This window comes from Nycticebus coucang, chromosome 12 (genome assembly GCF_027406575.1).
Source record: "Nycticebus coucang isolate mNycCou1 chromosome 12, mNycCou1.pri, whole genome shotgun sequence".
Lineage (NCBI taxonomy): Eukaryota > Metazoa > Chordata > Mammalia > Primates > Lorisidae > Nycticebus > Nycticebus coucang.
In genome coordinates, this window is record NC_069791.1 from 14,227,881 (window position 1) to 14,251,017 (window position 23,137).

At 45.8% G+C, this 23,137-nt stretch overlaps 1 protein-coding gene across 2 annotated transcripts in view; it reads right to left on the minus strand.

Moving 5' to 3' along the window:
- Positions 1-3,928: 3,928 nt before the first annotated feature.
- Positions 3,929-23,137, minus strand: part of ACVR1B (activin A receptor type 1B) — a 43,072-nt gene continuing 23,863 nt past the window's right edge. For both annotated transcript variants that reach the window (XM_053556402.1, XM_053556403.1), the window contains 6 exons: positions 20,795-21,025; positions 17,345-17,512; positions 16,107-16,263; positions 12,406-12,530; positions 8,284-8,414; positions 3,929-6,989 (listed from right to left, as the gene is read on the minus strand). In XM_053556402.1, the coding sequence (XP_053412377.1) occupies positions 6,864-6,989; positions 8,284-8,414; positions 12,406-12,530; positions 16,107-16,263; positions 17,345-17,512; positions 20,795-21,025 (938 nt within the window). In that variant the 3' untranslated portion in view covers positions 3,929-6,863. The remainder of the gene's footprint in view (positions 6,990-8,283; positions 8,415-12,405; positions 12,531-16,106; positions 16,264-17,344; positions 17,513-20,794; positions 21,026-23,137) is intronic.

Here is a 23,137-nt window from a genome sequence, read left to right on the forward strand (position 1 = left end):
TGTCCCCTCAAAATTCATTATGTTGGAACCTAATACTCAACTTTTTTTTTTTTTTTGAGACACAGTCTCACTTACATTGCCCTCGTTAGAGTGCCATAGTATCACAACTCACAGCAACCTCAAACTCTTGGGCTCAAGCGATACTCTTGCCTCAGCCTCCCAAGTAGCTGGGACCACAGGCACCTGCCTGAACGCCCAGCTATTTTTTGTTGTTGTAGTTGTCGTCGTTTAGCAGGCCCACTGGGTTCCAACCAAGACCCGGCGTATGTGGCTGGCGCCCAGCCCCAGTGTAATTGTATCGAGAGATGGGGGTCTTTTAGGAGGTGATTATATCATGAGAAGAATTTAAAGACCATCTCAAAAGTTACTGATAGATCAGCAGTATGAGGTAGCTGTCACAGGGGAAGTGATGGCATTGGCGCTACGTGTCTGCCATTTCTGCCCCCTGCCCCACCCCCGGATGAAGCCCTGACTTCCCAACATGTGAACAGGTCCAACAGACACCCTCTTTTCACCCCTGGCTCACATTCTCTAGCCATACTGAACAGCTGTGGTTCTTGAACAGCAACATTCTTTTTGACAAAAACCCCCTCCTCTCCTCCTAAGCAGGCCAATGCCTGCTCCATAATAGAGCACCTCTCTTGGGCCCAACCTCCTGTCTGTCTCTTCTGTGTTTCCATACTATTCTCTCTACCTCCCCATCCCCCAGCCCATTCCACCATCTCCCCTGCCCCTTAGCACCTACCTCCTTCCGTTGTTATGGTTTACTAGCCCATTCCACCAGTAGGGAGCCCCTAGAAGGCAGAGACACGTCCACTTCTGTCTCTAGACATCTCACCTGTAGTTCTGCAACAATTCCCATGTTGCTCTGTACTGGGACATGCCAATATCTACCTTATTGTTATCTGTACACATCCGAATCTGTTTGTCTATATTATAAACTACTCGAAGGGCAGGGACTACAGATGTTTTATCTTTGTACACTATCTACTGTCTTATGCACTAAGGTTGCTCAATGAATAATTATTTAATAAATAGAGCTCAATCTATCCAGTTGTTCCTTAAGCCTTCCTACCCCCTTGTCCCCATTTTGGCTTCCAGGAGAATTCTGGACCAAGGATATCTTCCATATTCCTTACATTCCACCCCCTGACTACGAGATACCCAATGACTTGCAGGCTTTAGTATCCGGTTGTTTTTTGCAAACCCCAGTCTAGCTGTTGCTGTGCAGATACTTTATATATATTTTTTGAGATAGAGTCTCACTCCGTCACCTTGGGTAGAGTGCCATGGTGCCATAGCTCACAGCAACCTCAACTTCTGGGACTCAAGCAATTCTCTGGCCTCAACCTCCCAAGTAGCTGGGACTACAGGCACCTGCCACAATACTAGTTTATGTATTTTTAGTAGAGATGGGGGTCTTGCTCTTGAACTCCTGAGCTCAAGTAATCCACCCACCTCAGGCTCCCAGAGTGCTAGGATTACAGGCATGAGCCACTATACCCCGGCCTTCTGTGCAGGTGTTTTAAGATCAGAAGAGTAAAGCCCATAACGTGGGTGGATTTTATCCCACCAACTAAAGTCCTTGAGAGAAAAGACTGGTGTGTCCTGAGGAAGGATTCTGTCCTCAGACTCAGGACTATGGCATTGTTCTCAAGGTCTCTAGCTTGCTAGCTTGCCTTGCAGATTTAGGACTTGCCAATCCCCATAACCGTGAGTCAAGTCTTGAAAATGAAATCTCTCTATAAACCTGTATCAGTATATGCATTCATTTTTTTGGTGCTGTTTCTCTGGAGAACACTAATAACACCATTCCTGGCTAGATCCAAAGCACTCTTTCCCCTCCTCCACCTTTGTTGGGCATGCCTCCTGTGTTCCTCAGTCAGTCTCTTGAACACTACTATCCCTGATTTTGTTTTGGTTATATTTGGCAAGCATGTTCTCAGGACTACAGAAGTTCAAAAGACATATGGCTTGAGGGATAGAAATTTAAACCGTCTGAAACAAAAACTAAAGGAATGCAGCAAATAAGTCAGTTGTCTTTTGTCACAAGGCTTAAACACGTAAAACACTATTGGTAACCTTCAAGGACACAGAAAGAGGTACTGGAACAGCTGCCACTCTGATTTCAAAATGGTAAAGTTGAGCCTGCAATCCATAGCCTAGTGAATTTTAGGTCCGTGCCTGGCAAGATGGCTGATTACTCACAGGATGGTGTAAAGGGCCTTCATGTAAACTGTGTTGAGATTCACTAGCAACCATGTTGCCCGTCCTGCCATAGAAGCTGCAGCCACGATGATAATTCAGCTAGAGACCCGGGCTGCTTCTGTTGTTACCTTTGTGGATAGATTTATGTCTAGAACACAGCAACAATTAGCAGTTGATCAGATTACTGGGACAGATGCCAAATTCAAAGCAAATTTCTAGAGGTAAGTTGATTTTCTCCAGCCCAACAGTTTCAAATAGTTAAGAACAACAGAAAAGGGCAGTGCTTGTGGCTCAAAGGAGTAGGGCACCGGCCCCACATGCCTGAGGTGGCGGGTTCAAACTCAGCCCTGGCCAAAAACTGCAAAAAAAAAAAAAAAAGAACAACAGAAAACTCAGGATAATAATCAGAATTTAAAAATCATGACAGGCTATGGCAATGGGCAGGTTCTATAGTGAAATTTAATAGGGTAAAAATATAAGGTCCTGCCCTTGAGTTCAAAATACCAACTTCATGTGTACAGGATGAAAGAGAAGGTAGCTCAATTTTCACCAAGAGATGAGGTGCAGTCCTGGGATATGATCTGCAGGTATTGGGCAGTGTAGGATTCCCCATTCTGGTCTGTGTGCTTAGTTAATACTCAAACTCTAGCTACGTTCAGGAGAGCAGACAGCCTGGATAAAGAACGTGGAACCATGAGGCAGGGCAGTGTGGTGAAGGGGCTGTGGTCTAGAGTCACTATCCTTGACCCAAGGTCTTTTCCATCCATGATCCAGTTGATCTTGGGCAATTTATCTAACTTCTCTAATTTCCCATTTCCTAATCCATAAAGAGAATATAATAATGGCCACTTCGTATGGTTTTGAGGATTAAAGCAGTTAATATATGTAATGCAAAGTTTGGCACACTGCTTAGCACACAGTGAGTTCTTGGTATTTGCTAATATTAACTGAAGAAATTCAAAGCTTTGCCAGAAGATTCATAACATGACAGCTGCCTTCAAGTATTTTAAGGGACCTTATGAGAGAAGTGAGCATAACTGCTCTGCAAACTCTGTAGAAGTCACAGGGAGGCTTCTAGCTCTACAGAAGGAAAACCTCTTACTGAGCAGCATGGCCTGCTATTGTCCTAAGTACTAGAGCAGGAGGCCAAAGCCACTTGGCAGGAACGCTGCAGGGCAGTTGAATGACTGACAGTTAACTAGAGGACCTTTCAGGTCCCATCTAACCTGGACACAAGGATTCTAGGACTTGCTATTTGAGATCCCTTCAGCTTGGAGATAAAGGACATTCATGTCCATCCATGCACTGAAAACACCAGTCACCAGTGAAGACTCCTAATTTTAGGAGGGAGAGAAGCACAATTGAGGGGGGCCATGCCTCTGAGACACGATAGCATGTGATGAGCTGGAAGCAAGGTCCTCTTTAGTGAATAGAGAAAAGCACTGGAAGACAGACTCCAACAAAGCCCAAGGGAAGGATACAGTGTGTGTCCCAGGTTCCCTCCCACTGTGAACCACACAGCAAGTCTCAGGAAGCCCCAGGTTGCTCAGATCAGCACCTCCGCTGACTGTGATCTCTGCATGGACACCATCCCCAGCCGGGGGGGTGGGGGGTGGGCGGAGGGGGGTAGAAGCACTACCTCATACACCCAGTCCCCAGCTGTCCTGACAAAAGCTGGGCGGTCATTCTACATACAGAAGAGAGATGGTACCAGGAAAGCTCTGTGAATAAAACTTTTAATAATGTACAGCAGAAACTGGACAGGCTCATTCTTATATTAAAACAAAAGATTTCCTATATTACAATTTATTTACATTTGCATACTGAAGAGGTAAAGTGTCTAAGTGGCTATTTTACAGTCCTTTCTAATAAAATGTACAAAACAAACAGAAGTACCGAGAACGCCGTTCGGGGGCCTTAGTGGCGACATAAGAACGGGCTTGGACTTGGTCTGTGAACCCAGGATCCAGAGGTGCAGGTAGCCCTATGGATCAGGGTTAGCCTCGGGGGGCCAAAACACGGCTTGAGTTTCTCCCCAGCTCTTGCTTGGTGTTAAGAGTGGCAAGGGCAGGTACAGGAGCCTCCCCTAAACCTGCTCCATCTTCCCAAAGGTGGAGGAGCTGGACTACCTGTGTGGTAAGGGCAGAAGGGCCACCTGAGGAGTGGCTGGGTGGACATGTGTTGGCAGACATCATAGGCTAGTTTAGACTCCAGGTAGAGGAGTCTAAGTTCCACCATCACCTATAACCTGCCGAGGCTCTGCTGCAGGGTGGGCAGGTGGGAGGTCAGCAGGGGAAGGAAGGGCCCCCTAATGACACAAGTGGTATTGAAGGGAAATTAGTCAGTGGCCAGTAAATTGGCCCAAAGGGTTAGAGGAAGATCTCCTTTAATGCAAGGAAAGAAGCAATACATCAGGCAAATAAAGAGAAGAGGCAGGAGCACTGGGGAGACTGAGGGCTGGAGAGGACTTTGGCAGGACCTGCTGGGCTGGAGGCAGAGATGCTCTAAGGCTGCACACAGAATGCCCCTCCCCGGGGGGTAGGAAGGGGGCTCAGAATGAATGCAGTTATTTTGGGTCTCACCTGGGGTTCTAACCCCAGGCATTGTTGTCCACCACCAGTCTCTTTGCAGTGGGTGGCAGGGTTCCTCTTTCTTCAGTGGTCTTCTATAAGAACAATAAATTCAGGCTCAAAAGGGTCTCAGAACCAATTATGAAGTCTTCTGGTCTCAAAACAGGCACCCACTTACTTGAATCAGCTCCTTCTTCAGTGCTCTGGGAGCAGGACCCAAGCCTGTCTTGTTCACAGATGTATTCCCAGCGCCTGGCACAGTGCCTGGTACCCAGCAGGCTCTCAGTACACATCTGTTGAATAAATGCCTGGAGAGGGTGCAACCAGCTGGACAATGCACAGAAGACTAGGGCCCTGGAGCAAAAGCTGCTCCCAAAATGGGGGTGGAGGCTGGAGGTTGCATGCCCGAGAGACTGAGCCCCCAGGGCAAAGAGGAACCTCACTGCTGAGTGGGGACAGGCTGAGGAGCAAGGACAAACATTTCCAGTGTGACTGAGCTATGTGCGTTCGATTAGAGGATTTTTTTTTTTTTCTTTTTAGGGATTTCTTTAAAAACAAATAGATTGAGAGATAATCACACAGAGATGGTTTTCCTTTTACAAAAACTTAACAATATTAAAAAAAAAGTTAAAATCCAAACCCTCCCAATAAAATTAAAAAAAGAAATCAAACCACTCCAGTTAAAAGTTATGGCTTCAAAGTTATTTTCCTAAGATAGGCTGACCAAATCACCACCCACAGCCACGCTTCTAGACTTCCTTAAGTCTGACCCTCAGTTAAGCGACATGCTCTGCGCAGGCTGCTCCTTAGTAGGGACCTGAAGTGGGTGTGAATCTCTTCTCTTCCCTCCACCCTGATCAGGTAATCCAGTAAGAGGACCCATGCAGATGCCCCTCCCGCCCCAGACCCTCCCCACTCTTCCCTTCCCCACCCCAAACCCATCACCACCAAAAATATACAATGCTGTTTCCAGAATCTGGGATGTGAAAGACAGATGTGACATTCCAATCTGAGTCCCAAGACCTAGCTTCACATTCTTGGCCCTTCCTCAATGGTGCTTAGCATGATGCTGGTGGGCTGGATCATTCCTGCGGCTGACACTGACCACAACCAAGACTTCCAACACTTGCCAAGATTCCTTCCCTGCCAACCCTTGCCCCTCCCTCACATTTTGACCCAAAAACCTCTTCTGCCTTGGACAACTGGGCCAGCTTTGGTTCCACAGTCTGAAATGGAGGAGGAGAGCTGTGTTGACACAGAGTAGCAGAGTAGCCTGCTGGACACTGAGTACCACTGAGGCATAAGGGGCTGGGGTGGGGGGAGGGAAGACCTCCAGGGAAGGGCACCAGGGAAACTAGATGCTCTCACTGTTCAGCAGAGGCACCGGCACACACAGACAGCATGACAACCACACCTCCGACCTGCACATGCACGGAAAGCTCAAGCAGGTGAGTGCGCACCTACAGACACACACATACACACACACGTAAGGGCGTGGCACGAACCAGGCACAACGGGGACGCACCTTGGCCATGCACACACGCTGACAGACAGGCAGCAGATTAGGTCTCCACTGGCAGTCCCTCCGGGGTCCATATGAAGGAGGAGGGAGCACGTGGCTCAGAGCTGCCTGTGAAAGGGGCTGCACTTCCACTTCCTCCGGGTCACCTTTGTGTGCTGTGGGCTGGTCCTTGGAGGAAAACCCTCAGCACATCTCAGCACTGGCAACGGCTCAGCTCCTCCTGGCCCCGCCCTGGCCACCCCTTCAGCACTCCTGGCTATATGCCAGATGCACAGGCTTTGTAGGACTTCCCACTACAACCAGGTTGAGCTGTGGCATTGAGTTCTCCACACAATTCGCTCCCAGAGTCTCCATGCCTTTAGGAGGTAAATAGAACAGGTGTCTGTGTCTCAAACCCACCATGGGAGTGAACGAGTCTCCCGGGCTCTATCCCTCTTTCAGGCCAGGGCTCCTGGCCAGAGGGCTGGGCAGAAACAAGAGGTAGGCCTCCATCATACGCTCAACATGGCAGCTGAATGTAGTTCTTGCTGCCCAGAGGTGCACGTAGGGGAGAGGGAGCAGGGTTAGATCTTCACGTCTTCCTGCACACTGAGCTGTGAGAGGGTCTTCTTGATACGCAGAGCAGTCAGGCGGGCTGCACCGTTGGCATACCAACACTCCCGCATCATCTTCCCCATCACCCGTAACGCCTGCACAGAGAGACCCAGGAGCCATCAACAATGCCTTGGAGAAGCCTGTCTGGTCCCTAGGCTCTTGGTCACTTCCCTGCTGCCTCCCCTCAGTGCAGAGTCTGGGGAACCCCCCTGCCCGAATCGACTGAGTTGGGGAAAATGCTTCCTAAGTTTCCCCTTGGCTCTTCCTACCTTAAGTGACAGGCTGTACAGGTACAAGGGAAAGGTGAAGCTGAAGACCAGCTCTTTTAGCCTCACCCTTATCCTCTGAAGTAAACCCTACCCTGAGGGTTCTGAAGAATACTTTGAAAAATGCTGCTCAGTTAGGCTATGAGAAGGCATCAGGTAAAATGTGAACTAAGATGCCCTCTAGTGGTTATGCTCTTTAAAAGCAGAGCCACCCTTTCTCCATTTTATTACTGAGTAAGCCCTGGGGCTCTAATGGAAAGCAGGCGATAACAGTCAGCACCCCTGGGCTGTATCTGCAGTCTGCAGAGAGCAGCTCTTCCTGCTCTCACCTACACACAAAGGCAACTGACTGAGGTGAAAGATGCATTAGCAAACTGCAGTGTGGTAATCATTTTGCTGTATATGTATATCAAAGCGGCATGTCCTACAACTTAATTATATTAATTATACCTCAATAAAATTAGGAAAAAAGTAAAAGAAATAAGCAAAGCAGAGACATGAAAAGGAGGCCAGCATGCACTTAGCCAGGCAGACACTGTGCCTCTGAAGACGTGAAGACTCCAGAGTTCTATGATTAGCAAGAATGTTGTAAATCTGTCTTCCTTTCAATTATTTCCATAAAATTTCATCTATTCCCTCCCATTTCATCTCCCAACTCTTCTAAATTCAAATTCTCCATCCTACTCCCACCCCCATCTCACCTGTCACCCTCTTGCCTCCTTCTGTGTTTTTTTGGAAAGGCCACTCCCCTCACAGGTACATGCTCTCGCTGAGTGTGCCTCTTCCTAACTCTCCTTACCAAGCTCAGTGCATCTCCAGGGCTCCAGAGCCATTTTTCTAGTTTGCCATGTCAAATAGCTCCAAAAAAAGTTTTGTTTGTCTCTGTTGACCACTTCCTTTATCTGTGTCCTGTGTCAACTCCAAAGGGTACCCTTAGTATCCAGGACAAGGGACCGTAGCCCAAAGGGCTCAGTGTATAATAGTATACATGTATAACAGTATATAATAACTGATGCTCCCAGGGACTACCCCTTGGAGGCTGACCCCATTATCAAGAAAGCTTTTTCTAAGCTAGAGAAATAAGGCAGATGGAAAAGCCACAGGAGGCAAGGACATTTCCTACCTCATAACTCTGCCACCAGTTGGGGATGTTGGGACGTAGCTTCTGGTCACACACGACCTTTCGCATTTCTTCAATGGAAGGGTCAGAGGGCACTAAATCATAATACGGCAGCTGATATTCTTCATGGACTCCTGAGAGAAAAGAAAATATCTATCTGAGTTATTACAAGAATGAAGATTATTCAAAACCCAACGACAACATCCACACTGTGATCTGTAAACGCCACTAAGCTAAACTAGGGCTCCTTGAAGAAGTTGGTTGATTCTAGTTATGGGATAAGAACTACACAAGAGTAGCCAGGAACATTTTGAGCATACCCAAAAAACAAAGAAACTGTCAGACAACTCGGATTCTGTGAGAAGGCACCAACTCGGCCACGTGTGGTGACTCGTATCTGTAATCCCAGCATTTTGGTAGGACAGGGCAAGAGAACTGCTTGAGGCCAGGAGTTTGAGCCTCCTGGGCAACTTAGCAAGAGCCTATCTCTATAAAAAGTTTTTAAGGGCGGCGCCTGTGGCTCAGTCGGTAAGGTGCCGGCCCAATATACCGAGGGTGGCGGGTTCAAACCCGGCCCCAGCTGAACTGCAAACCAAAAAATGCCTGGGTGTTGTGGCGGGCGCCTGTAGTCCCAGCTACTCGGGAGGCTGAGGCAAGAGAATCCCTTCAGCCCAGGAGTTGGAGGTTGCTATGAGCTGTGTGATGCCACGGCACTCTACCGAGGGTGATAAAGTGAGACTCTGTCTCTACAAAAAAAAAAGTTTTTAAAAGGTTAGCTAGGAATGGGGTGCATGCTTATAGTCTTAACTACACTTAGGAAGCTGAGGCAGAAGATCACTTGAGCCCAGGAGTTCAAGGCTGCAGTGATCTATGACTGTGCTGCTGCATCACTCCAGCCTCGGTTGACAGGAGACCCTCTCTCCCTTTAAGAAAAAGAAAAAAAGCCAACAAAATTTGAAAACCTAACTGATCAAAGATAAAAGCATCTAAGTAACAAGAAGACCAATAACTTCAATAGAAACAAGTATTTTTTTTTTGTAGAGACAGAGTCTCACTTTATGGCCCTCAGTAGAGTGTCATGGCATCACACAGCTCACAGCAACCTCCAACTCATGGGCTTACGCGATTCTCTTGCCTCAGCCTCCCGAGTAGCTGGGACTACAGGCGCCCGCCACAACACTTAGCTATTTTTTTTGTTGCAGTTCGGCCAGGGCCGGGGCCGGGTTTGAACCCGCCACCCTCGGTATATGAGGCCAGCGCCCTACCGACTGAGCCACAGGTGCTGCCCCTAGAAACAAGAACTTCTGTAAGTTGATCACCTAAAGACTACAACAAACTGGGCGGCACCTGTGGCTCAGTCTGTAAGGCGCCGGCCCCATATACCGAGGGTGGCGGGTTCAAACCCGGCCCCGGCCAAACTGCAACCAAAAAATAGCTGGGCGTTGTGGCGGGCACCTGTAGTCCCAGCTACTCGGGAGGCTGAGGCAAGAGAATCGCTTAAGCCCAGGAGTTGGAGGTTGCTGTGAGCTGTGTGAGGCCACGGCACTCTACCGAGGGCCATAAAGTGAGACTCTGTCTCTACAAAAAAAAAAAAAACTACAACAAACTGGTCAATATACGAAGGTGGTCAACATAAGGGGCAAGGGCTGCCAGGCGTGACGGCTCATGCCTGTAATTCTAGCATTCTGGGAGGCAAGGCCCGGGTGGATTGCTTAAGCTCAAGAATTCAAGACCAGCCTTAGCAAGAGTGAGACTTCATCTCTACTAAAAATACAAAAACTAGCTAGGCTTTGTGATGGCCGACTGTAGTCCCAGCTACTAGGGAGGCTAAGGCAAGAGGATCTCTCAAGCCCAGGAGTTTGAGGTTGCTGTGAGCTATGAAGCCATGGCACTCCACCCCAGGGCAACAACAAAAAAAGGAACTAGGCTTACTATACTGATAGGCACATCCAGTACATGTCTGGTAAATAAAAATTAGGTCAACTGGCTCAATGCCAATAGCACAGTTGGTTACGGCACCAGCCACCTAACACCCAGGCTGGCGAGTTTGAACGCAGCCTGGGGCAGCTAAACAACAATGACAACTCCAACAAAAAATAGCGGGGCGTTGTGGCAGGCGCCTATAGTCCCAGCTACTTGGGAGACTGAGGCAAGAGAATTGCTTAAGCCCAAGAGTTTGAGGTTGCTGTGAGCTGCGACGCCATAGCACTCTACTGAGGGTGATACAGTGAGACTCTGTCTCAAAAAAAAAGTAGGTCAACTTAAGGAGGTGGGCAATCTAGGGAGGTGGTCAGCTATGAAGGTTCTACTATAATTAAAAAAAAAAAAGAAACTTCAGTCACCTTTTCAAAGTACTATTTTGGAAAGACTTCATTTTGAAAAAGTGGGAAATAAAAAGAATCAAGTATTTTTCTTGCACAAACTTTGTATCTTGGAAACCAAATAGATAATTAGGGGAAGTTTCACTTTAAAAAAGAAATCTAGTTAATATATGTAACTAGCAAAATCAAGGTGGCAAATAAATGTTAATATTATATACTTAGCCCCAAATTCTGGATGTCATGAGAAAAAAGAAGGAATTTATTCACCTATGTGACCAGGTTTTTCTTTCCTTTTTTTTTTTTTTTTTTTGAGACGGAGTCTCACTTTATTGCCCTCAGTATAGTGCCATGGCATCACAACTCACAGTAACCTCAAACTCCTGGACTCAAGCGATTCTCTTGCCTCAGTCTCCCAAGTACCTGGGACTTCAGGTGCCTACCACAATGCCTGACTATTTTTAAAGATGGGGTCTCATTCTTAAACCCTGGTCTTAAACCATGTGCTCAGGCAATCTGCCTGCCTCGTCCTCACAGAGTGCTGTGTGTGTGTGTAGGTCTTCTTTTTTTTTGAGGGGACACCCAGATTTGAACTGGGAGATTTTTATCGTCTGGTTTATCTGCATATTCTGATCAAAATTGAAGCAGTCCAATTCCATTAAGTAATACCTGGGCACCTTCCCCATAATTTGGATCTTACCAAACATATCATAGATAGAATGAGGGTAGTAATATATAAAAAGGTTCCACTAGAAGACTCACTAGTTCTTTTTATTTATTATTATTATTTTTTGAGACAGAATCTCAAGCTATCACCCAGTGTCATGGCGTCACAGCTCACAGCAACCTCAAACTTGAGCTTATAAGATTGTCTTGCCTCAATCTCCCAAGTAGCTAGGACTACAGGAACCTGCCGCAATGCCCGGCTATTTTTTTTTTTGTTGCAGTTGTCATTGTTTTTTTTTTAGCTGGCTCAGGCTGGGTTCGAACCCTCCAGCCTCAGTGTATGTAACGGGTGCCCTACCCACGGAGCTACGGGTGCCACCTCACTAGTTCTTTTTAATTCAATCACTTCCACCACCTTGGAATCTTTTTTCATTAGAAAGAAAAAGCTATAGCAGAGCTCTAGAGGTTCCTGAATTTGATCATATGGCAGCATACTTGGAGATTATCCTAAAACACTGATATACAAAGCTAGTGATACTAAGTGTTTTCTGCTGAATCTGAAACTATCTTTTACTGGATTCTAACATGAAGAAGTTACAAATGCCACTTTTTAAAAAAAAGAGCATTTTTTTTTTAAATTATGAGAAGGGGAAAAAAAACTCATTTGAGAAAATGTTTTCTATGCATAACTTGCAAATTTAGAAATTACCACTATTATTTCAGTGATGGAACACCAGGGTTCCCCAGGAAAGTGCCTTGAAAGCCAGTGTGTTGGAACATACAGCCTCCAATATAAAGGACAGTTCCACATTAAGCCCGTGCTATCACACCCAGGGCATTTCCACCACATCCATGGAATAATAAAAACAGTGTGTTTGTTTAAAGCCAAATGAGACTACAGAATGGTTACCACAAGGAGAAACACCATTCAACAAGCTGGTCCAAGGAGTAAACACCCCCTTGCACAGCTGCCTCCAAGACTCCCCCGCTTTGATGACAACCCTAAGTTTGATTCAGGCTCTGATAGCAGCATCCAAAAGGTTGGAAAAAGAAAGAGCAGTAAAGTGCCAGCCTCTGGGGTGATCCAGCATTCTGGAATTGGGAGGCAGGAGCAAGAGAAGGGAGAAAAAAAGCAAGTTACCTCCAGAATTGCATCTCCGAGCAATTTCCCAATATACCAGCCCGAGGGCATAGATATCAGCACATTTAAAGGAGTCAAAGTGTTTCATGTTAATGGTTTCATCAAGTACTTCAGGGGCCATGTATCTGCAACAGCAGAACACACACAGTCACACACAGAAAATTATGATCTGTCTATTTTTTGTTATTGTTGTTGCAGTTTATGGCCGGGGCTGGGTTTGAACCCGCCACCCCCCGGTTTATGGGGCCGGCGCCCTACTCCTTGAGCCACAGGCGCTGCCCTGATTGGTATCTCTAAATCAAAGTATCGACTCAGAGGCCTCTGAATGTGAGAGAGCATCACCCACAAAGTCACTTGAGGAATAGGAAGTGAACACATCTCTTCATTGCAAACTCCCACGTTTTATATTGGAATCTGAACACTTCGGCACAGACGTGGCAATACTAGGTTACTCTTGTGTGTACCTCTATTTTTAACCATCAAGATTTATTTGAACACGCCTGGCAGAAGTCCTTGTACTGTGGGTCACATGGGCAGTAACCGTATATAAATGTGGTTGCTACTGGGGTCTTTCACTTTACTGAATGTAGCTACAGTGTTAAGTTGAACTTAAATTTCTTTTCTTTCTTTTTTTTTTTTTTTTTGAGACAGAGTCCCACCCTATGGCCCTGAGCAGAGAACAATGGAGTCATAGCTCACGGCAACCTCAGATTTGGGTTGTGAGCATCCTGCTGCCTCAGCCTCGGGAAGCCACTGGGATTTTTTCCATTTTTTTAGGAGTCTAGGTCTCACCCTCGTGCAGATAAGTCCCAAACTCCTGAGCTCAAGCAATTCTCCCTCCTCAGCCTTCCACAGTGCTGGAATTACATGAACCACCGCACCCTGCTTAAATTTCATTCTGAACTTCTTCTGTTATCTTACCTGACTTGGCAGACATGTGGGGAAAAAAAAAATTTTTTTTAAAGAGCCAGGGTCTTGCTCTGTCATTCATGCTGGAGTGCAGTGGTGTAATCCTAGCTCACGACAACTCTGAACCCCCGGGCTCAAGTGATCTTCCTGCCTCAGCCTCCCTGAGGACTGCAGTAGGTAGGACTGCAGGCACAGGCCACCACACTTGTCTAATTTTTTAAATTTTTGTAGAAAAAAATTTTTGTGTGTGTGGATACGGGGTCTCAATATGTTGCCCAGGCTGGTCTTAAACTCTTGGCTTCAAGTGATCCTCCTACCTTGGTCTCTCAAAGTGGCATGATAGGTCTGAGCCACCATGCCTGACCAGATATATGGGGGGAAAATGGTTTTTTTTTTTTTTTTAATAAAAAGAATGAAAAGGAAGAAGAAAAGGTCAGTGCTAATAGTGCCTGGATATGGGAAAACTAATTCTAGAGGAGGTCAGTGTCACCTTTAGTGACTGATAGTCACCCTGTCCTCACAACAAATCAGGAATCATCTCAGGCCCCACATTTTGTTATCTCTGTAGCTGCAATCGAAAAAAATCATTTGTACTAGATTGTTTATCGCAGCTCAATTTACAATCACCAAGATGCGAAGACAAACTAAACACCCATCAACTCAGGAATGGATTAACAAATTGTGGGGCAGTACCTGTGGCTCAGTGGATAGGGTGCCAGCCCCATATACCAAGGGTGGCAGGTTCAAATCCCACCCCGGTCAAACTGCAACAAAAAAATAGCCAGGCGTGGTGGCGGGCACCTGTAGTCCCAGCTACTTGGGAGGCTGAGGCAAGAGAATCGCCTAAGCCCAGGAGTTGGAGGTTGCTGTGAGCCGTGTGACGCCACGGCACTCTACCAAGGGCAATTAAGTGAGACTCTGTCTCTACAAAAGAAAAGAAAAAAAAAAAAATTGTGGTACATGCACACTATGGAATACTACTCAGCCATAAAAAGATGGTGACTTCCCATCTCTTGTAATATCCTGGATAGAATTGAAACACATTATTCTTAGTATCACAAGAATGGGAAAGTATCCAATGTACTCAATACTAATAGGAAGCCTGCAGACAGTCTGATGCATGCCCACATAGGAGAAAAACTCATTTCAAGTTGGGGGGGAGAAGGAAGGGGTTGGGGTGCTCTCAATGAATGGGCATGGGGTGGGGGTGTTGGACACACCATTTATGTGTGGGACATAATGACAAAAGGGACTCTACCTGACAAAATCAAATATTTTGACCCGGTGGTTTATAGTCTTATATTAACCTGAAATCAATTTACCTTTCAAAAAAAAAAAAGAAAGAAAGAAAGAAAGAAAGAAAAGGCTCCTATAGCTCAGCAGCTAGGGCACCAGCCACATACACCAGAGCTGGCAGGTTCGAATCCAGCCCGGACCGGCCAAACAACAACAACAAAAATAGCCGGGCATTGTGGTGGATGCCTGTAGTCCCAGCTACTCGAGAGGCTGAAGCAAGAGAATAGCTTAAGCCCAAGAGTTTGAGGTTGCTGTGAGCTGTGATGCCACAGAACTCTTCTGAGGGCAACAAAGTGAAACTCTGTCAAAAAAAAAAAAAAAAAAAAAAACAAGCAAGGAATAAAGGAAGGAAGGGAGGGAAGGGAGCAGCGTGATTTAATAAAACTCATTTAGTGGCTCAGTGCCCATAGCACAGTGGTTACTGCGCCAACCACATACACCGAGGGTGGCAAGTTTGAACCCGGCCTGGGCCAGCTAAACAACTGCAACCAAAAAATAGCTGGGTGTTGTGGTGGGCACCTGTAGTCCCAGCTACTCGGGAGGCTGAGATAAGAGAATCGCTTAAGCCCAGGAGTTTGAGGTTGCTGTGAGCTGTGACGCCATGGCACTCTACTGAGGGCAACATAGTGAGACTCTGTCTCAAAAAAAAAAAAAAAAAAAAAAAACTCATTTAGGTTCAGAGAACAGATCCCCTCTTTCTCATTCTATCAAAAGGCAGTTTCATTTCTAACTGGCAGTCCATTTGCAATCACAATTCTTACTACTACTTTTTTTTTTTTGTAGAGAGAGTCTCACTTTATCACCCTTGGTAGAGTGCCATGGCATCACAGCTCACAGCAACCTCCAACTCCTGGGCTTAGGCGATTCTCTTGCTTCAGCCTCCAGAGTAGCTGGGACTACAGGTGCCTGCCACAACGCCCAGCTATTTTTTTGTTGCAGTTTGGCCAGGGCTGGGTTTGAACCCACCACCCTCTGTATATGGGGCCAGCACCCTGCCCACTGAGCCACAGGCACCGCCCCACAATTCTTACTTCTTACTCTACTTGTCTATGACATGAGAAGGAAGCCCATAATCCTAACAGTGCCCCCACCCTACCTGGATCCCCTCTGCTACAGCTCGGCAAACCTGCTCTTACCAACCCTCAAGCAGAGCACACAGTCTCCTTCCACCCTCTCTGCACAACCCTTGGGCTGGCAAATCTGGTGTCTACCACCCCTCTAAATCCTGCTCCATAGACTCCTTCTCTCCCCCCACAAAATACCACCAACACCTATTCCATTTTATAGAGCTATGCTCTTAGCACTTTATTTGTTAGATGCAACTGTGTAGCTTTCTCATGTGGGGAATTGGTTTTTCAACTGAACCTTCAGTGGGGTGAGAACAAGGTCCTTGCCTCCCTTTTCTAGACCTCTTTCTCCTGTACATATGGGAAAGGGCACACATGGGACACTCAATACAAGCTTTTCAGTAAGGGCAGAGGCCCAGCCTTTCCTACCGTTTGGTCCCCACCCTCTGATTTGGGGCAATGTCGATGGTGTCAGTGACTGCATCATGACGGACAGCCAGGCCCAGGTCTGCGATGGCACACATGCCATTTTTCTTTACCAAGATATTCTTTGATTTTAAGTCTCGGTGAGCAATTCCAGGCTTCCCTAACAGGGAAAAGAAAAAAAACACACAAAGGATTTGAGCCCTAGCTTTGCTTTCCACTAACCCTATGACCCTGAAAAAGTGACAACCCATTGTACCTTGATCTTCTCATCTATAAAATCAGAATGAGGGCACTTACTTCATGGACGTGGTGTGAGGAACGAGTGCACCGATACAGGTGAATATAAAGACCCAGAAGTGTATGCATATTAGCTACTATTGCTGGAGCATGGATACTACTGTTACTCACTTTCCCTGAAAGTGCTTAGTATGCTCAGGGAAAGGAATTGTGAGGATTCTAGGAGAAGCTGCTGGGTTGGCTAGTATCAGAACCAAAGAGGCCCAAGGAGAAGGACTACTCTCAGCACCAGAAGGTTAGGAGAAGGACCCAGCTTTCAGGGTTGGTTTTCTCTCATGGACACCAATAGCTACCTAGTGCCCTGGTCGACCAGGCACCAGGGATCACACCTGCCACTAGGGCAAGACCAGGCTCTCCACATTACAGTCAACAGGCAGTGAAGCTCAAGGTCTTTTTCCCTTGAGGAAAACCTTCCTAGATTAGTAAAGCTCAGGGTCTGATCAACTAACAAGCCAGCTACGCCCAACAATGAATGTGTAAAATTGCTAAACTGATGTTCCTGTTGTGTAGGTTTATCTTTTTAGTTTCATTCTTTGTTTGATTTTGATTTTTTAAAGATGGGGTCTCACTATGTTGCCCAGGCTAAAGCACAGTGTCTATCAGCGCCCTGTGTGCACCACGCCCAGCCCCATAGCTGCATTCTTCTGCATGCACAATGTGGGCCTCTGGGATGACTATTCCTTGGTAATGAACAGCTGTGTCAGGATAGCAATTGACAAACAACTGACCACTGACATCATAAAGTTCCTGAGCGAGTTCAAAAGACAGGTGAAGAGGACACCCCGCAGACATCTCTTGTTTTCATGCCAAGCTCAAATCTCAAATCTTCCTCCTTTAGATAGTCAGGTCCCAACTTTCTCAGATTTAGTTCTAGGCACTAAATTAGGATGGTACAGCCTTTGGAAGCCTACCCCGCTTCCCCGCTCTGAGGCTGGCCCACTCACCTTGCGTGCCCACAATCTCCATGTGCAGGTGTGCCAGCCCACTAGCAGCGGACAGAGCCAGCTTGATCATCCCCTCCGTTGTCACTGTGTACCGGTTAAGATAATCAAACAGGGAGCCGTGCTCATGATAGTCTGAGACAAGCCACAGCTGTGTCCAGGTGCCATTATCTGCAGAGAACCACAGATAAGTTCCAGAAAAGGTCCAAATATCAGCAGAAAGGCTAAAATTGGAAAGGATGTACGTGTACAATGCAAAATCCAATTAAGACTCCTGAATTTATTATACATTTCTTCCCTCTGCACCTCTGGATAGCACCTCGACACCAAGCCATGACATTTATAGTGGTCTACGAGCTTTAAGCTCCAGTAAAGATAGAAGAACAAACACCTGCTCCCACATTTCTTTTAGGTGGGCTATAGGATTCTGAACAGCATTTCATTTTTATGCCAAATTTGAAATGTGAAATATCCAGGAAAGAGAAAGCATTTGCAAAGTAACAGATATCACCATCTTTGTCTGCAATGTTGCTTGGATCCTGACAAGACTTGGCTCACCTACAGGTGAGAATCAAAATGGGCTTTATTCACTAGCACCAAGGAGAAAGGCCTGGAGGTCCTCTGTGTCCCAGGACCTCAGAACACAGCCCAACCACAGCACTTGTCGCATTTGTAATGTTTCTTTTCAGTCTGTTGCTCTTACCAGGCCAAGAGCTCTCTGAGAGTAGGAAAGATCTCCTGTATGCATTATTATATTCCAAGCCAAAAAATGCTTTCAACGCATGAATAACCCACTTCCAAGTATTCCCACAGAAGTCATCTTATCTTTCAGGAGAGCAATGGAAGGTGGACAGCATACATTTGATTTTCTCTATTTTACACGTGGAGCAGGCAATGAGAAAGGTAGAGAGTAGGAGACACCGAAAGCGGAAATCTAATTAAGCTATGCTACTGCTGATAGGAAGACTGGAAAGTGGATTACAATCTTCAGAATTCCAGGCTGGTGCTCACTCCAGGGTATAATGCTATATAGATCACATTAAAAAGGCAAGAATGAAGGAGTCCAGTTTTTCTCCTTCCCTGGCCCTAATGTGGGTTTTGACAGCCAAATCCCTATTCCTACAAGCTGCCAGAATCAATAAAGGGAGCAGCTCCTGGAAACACACAAATCTTGGCCTCTCTTATCACAAAGGACCCACCCAACACACTGCTTCTTACTCTCTAATCAGCCTCGAAGTCCTTAGGACTCTGCCAATAAGAAGATATATTTTGATCCTTCAAATAAGATTTAAATGTTATCAAAAGGTGATGCTTTTTTTTTTGGGAGACAGAGTCTTACTATGTTGCCCTTGGTAGAGTGCCGTAGTATCACGGCTCACAGCAACCTCAAACTCTTGGGACTTAAGCGATTCTCTAGCCTCAGCCTCCCAAGTAGCTGGGACTACAGGCGCCCACCATAATCCCCAGCTATTTTTTTGTTGTAGTTGTCATTGTTCTTTAGCAGGCCCAAGCTGGGTTCGAACCCGCCAGCCCCTGTGTATGTGGCCAGCACCAATGAGCAATGGGTGCCAAGCCAAGGTGATGCTATTCTGAAAAGGAACAGCTTATTCAGAGGGAGTAAAACACTCTCTCTTCTCCTTCTCCCCTCTTATGACAGTCCAAGATTCTTCCCTTAAGGGCAGCTGAGGCCTACAACCTCCCACAGCAATGTGAGGAATGAGCAGTCTCCTGTTGTTTTAGGAACAAAAAGGGAACACTTAGCATCTCCCAGAGGCTTTGCAGACACTAACTTCTTTTTTTTTTTTTTTTTTTTTTTTGTAGAGACAGAGTTTCACTTTATGGCCCTTGGTAGAGTGCCATGGCATCATACAGCTCACAGCAACCTCCAACTCCTGGGCTTAAGCGATTCTCTTGCCTCAGCCTCCCGAGTAGCTGGGACTACAGGCGCCCGCCACAACGCCCGGCTATTTTTTTTTTGTCGTTGTTGCAGTTCAGCCAGGGCTGGTTTGAACCCGCCACCCTTGGTATATGGGGCCGGCGCCCTACTGACTGAGCCACAGGCGCCGCCCCAGACACTAACTCCTAAAACTCAGCATACTGCATAAGCAGGATGTGCCACAACCGCCAGATTTCTAAAATGTAAACCAGTCACCTCCTGGCCATCCCTCTGCACTCCAGGTGCACGTCTGTTCCTCACCTGTGGCTCAGGGCTGTGACGGCCTATGACTGTGTTTTACTCTTACGAGGGATGACCCGAGTGGCTGGCAGAGGTCCTGGCCCACAGTAGTCAACAAATGATACTGTATTCATCAATGAAATTTCAATTACTGCCCACTATCTTCAGAATAAAATATAATTCTCTAAGAAAATCCATGTCTGGGTCAAGCATGGCGGCTCACCCCTGTAATCCTAGCACTCTGGGAGGCCAAGATGATGGGTGGATCGCCTGAGCTCAGGAGTTCAAGACTAGCCTGAGCAAGAATAAGACCCTGTCTCTAAACTTAGCTGGGCATTGTGGCAGGTGCCTGTAGTCCCAGCCACTCAGGAGGCCGAGACAAGAGAATCACTTGAGCCCAGAAGTTTGAGGTTTCTGTGAGCTATGATGCCATGGCTCTCTACCCAGGGTGATAGGTGAGACTCTGTATCAAAAAAAAAAAAAGAAAGAAAAGCCATGTCTTGGGCTGTGGCACAGTAGTCCAACTTAACTCCTCTCCTCTGCACGTGTCCACAGTGCCTTTTCCACTGGTTTTTCTTCCTGACCAACTTTGCTACCATTGGCTCGATCAAGCTCAGGTGAAACCTACCCCGAATTTGTGCTCACCTCCTATGATCAATCATTAGTTTACTCACCTGTTTGCTAATTGGTGAGATCCTCAAAAATAGGAATGTGCAAAATAAAAAATTTTTAAAAGGCTTGTAACCTAATTCTTTGTACCCTCAATGAATCCCAAACAATTAAAAAAAAGAAAAAGAAAAGAAATGTGCCTGGGCACACAAGATTCAAAAATTGAAGCAAGAGAAGAAGGGAGAGGAAGGAGAAAATAAGGGACCTCAGGTACAAGCCACAACAAAAGCTGAGTCTGAAGGCCACTAGGTGACACTTCATGGATGACACATTTTCCTGGCAGAGTTGAGGCCACAATTCCTCCTCCTAGTGATTTTCAAAATAAACTTTCTGGAGCTCCTGCAGGGATCACACTGGAGATGGATTTGGGAGAGTGTTATAAAAGAGAAATTAAACAGGTAGGGATATATATTATTTGTCTGTTTAATAACACTGGTTGTTTATTTGTTTGATAACATGGAAACCATGACTGCATTTGGGACCTCTTTCTCTGGGTAACAACAGTGAAGGCAAAAGATTTGTGTGTCCCACAACTGTACACCTTTCCCAGCCATCCTCCATCTGGAAATGCTGTCACCTTTGGGACACCCCATATTCCAGCTCTTTACCTTTATTGTCAGCAGCAATAAATCCAAGGATGTTTTCGTGGCGCAACATGACTGTCTGGTATATCTCTGCTTCCCGGAACCAAGACCGTTCTTCACGAGAAGAGAAAATCTTCACAGCTACGTCACCACCCCTCCAGCGGCCACGCCATACTTCCCCAAAACGACCCTTGCCAATAATCTCCTGTAAAACGATGGTTCGGGCCACTGTGCGCTGGACAAAAAGGGGTAACCCTGTGAACCAAAGAATGGAAAGAAACTTTACATTGCAAATTTGCCAAACTTTGCAACTCTCACATTCAATGGCACAGTGGAAAGGCCCTTAAAACAGTGTCTTTGTTCTACAATAGTCCATTAATCATGGAGAGCTGCTGCCACCCCTGCCCCTGTACCATGTCCAGATGGTCTACCAGAGGGCTGAGCCAGGTGAGGGCTGAGCCAGGCGGGGACTGGGAGTGAGTGAACATAGAAAGACTAACACATAGGATGAGCAGCTCCCTAGCTAACCAACTGCTTCTCTCAGTTAAAAAAAGATAACAGATTTGAACGTAAATTTTTACTAGAGTTGCTACTATCAAAAATTTTATATTTTATTACCTAATAGTGAGAGCTCACAGTATGTTCAAATAAAGTATATCATTGGGAATAAAAAGAAACAGATTCTTCCTGTAAGTTATAGTGTGAATGTTGATTTCTTTGGGGGAGGGGATTCAGGGAGTCTAATAATAAGGAATAGATCTTTGAGAAAATAAGTAGTTATGTCAACTGAATAAAACACTACATCATCCTTCAAAACACTAAATATGAACTTAGATCATACACAGAAAAAGTCCAAGAAAAAGTTATAAATAATATTACAGGGCCAGGTGTAGTAGCTCACGCTTGTAATCCCAGCACTCTGGGAGACTGAGGCAGGAGGATAGCTTGAGTTCATGCGTTTGAGACCAGTCGGAGCAAAAGTGAGGCCCCATCTCTACTAAAAAAAGAAAAAAAAAAGGGGAAAAAACCCAAAAAACAAAAATACTAAGGCAAGAGAATCACTTGGACCCCAAGTGTTGGAGGTTGCTGTGAGATATGACACCATGGCATTCTACCCAGGGTGATACCTTGAGATTTTGTCTCAAAAATAAGTAAATAAACAAATAAATAATATTGCATGAAAAAGAAGCCTCCTATTTTACACAGAATAGCTGAATTGTGGTAAATAAGATGTGTAAAAACAGATGAAATCATAAGTGACCACATCGCAATAATTACATTGCTTAATTTAAGGGTACAAGTGATTTTTGTAGGGTGGTGATGTCTGGGCCTTTAGTGTACCTGTCACCTGAACAGTGTATATTATATATAACCAATAGGTAGTTTTTCTTCCTTCATTTCCCTCCCACTCCGCCCCTTTGAATGTAAATATTTGGGCACATTTGACAGCTCTGCAGCCAGACAGCTGTGGGTCAATCTACCCAAATTTGCTTTAATCTGGAAGAAGGAGAAAGGGTGCAGAGGACACGCAGTGGGGACTTGTCCACATTAGCCACTAGAGGGCAGTGCTGCCTGGCCCAACGGCTGCCAGCTCACATTCACCCAGACCAAAGCTCTGCTAACAGGTGAAACTGAAGATGTAGAAGACTATGTTTATTCTGAAATTAAATTTACTGTGTTTATAAAACTCATTTTTGCTTCATTTGACTCATTTAGTGTATTCCAATCACCCTTAATGTTATGACTGAGTTTTAACTCTCCTATTCCCAACCCCTAACCTAATAAGTAACTTTGTTATTTATCCCCAAGCCTGGCCCATGACTTTGTTATTTATCCCCAACCCTGGCTGATGTGAACTACCATTTACTGCAGGCTTATTACATACTGGGCACTATGCTAAGGGATTTACATAAATCATCTCATTTCCTCACTACTACCTGTAAGGAAGGTATAGTTATTATTCCCATTTTACAGATGATAAAACTAAGGCTCAAAGGAGAAAAAAAGTTGGGGAACGTATTCAGATTCACACATACAGTAAGGGACAAGGCAGGGATTAAAATGTCAAATTAGACTCCTCTTCTCTGTGCACCTGTCCTACTACCTCTGGCTCTTCTGTAAGACTTCCAACAGGTCTTTCTGTCTCCCATCTCACCCTGCTTTTGCACTGCAAACTCACACACAGCCCTGCTTCACCCCACCCTTCCTAACAGGAGATTGGTAAATAGATGAATTCATCATCTTCCATAACACTGCCAGAATTTCTTCCAAAGGAAAAACATGCACATTCATTTTCCCACATGAAAACTTTTAGAAGATAGATGCTGCTTACTTACAAGATAAAGTATGGCCCCAGAGGTCCTTTAC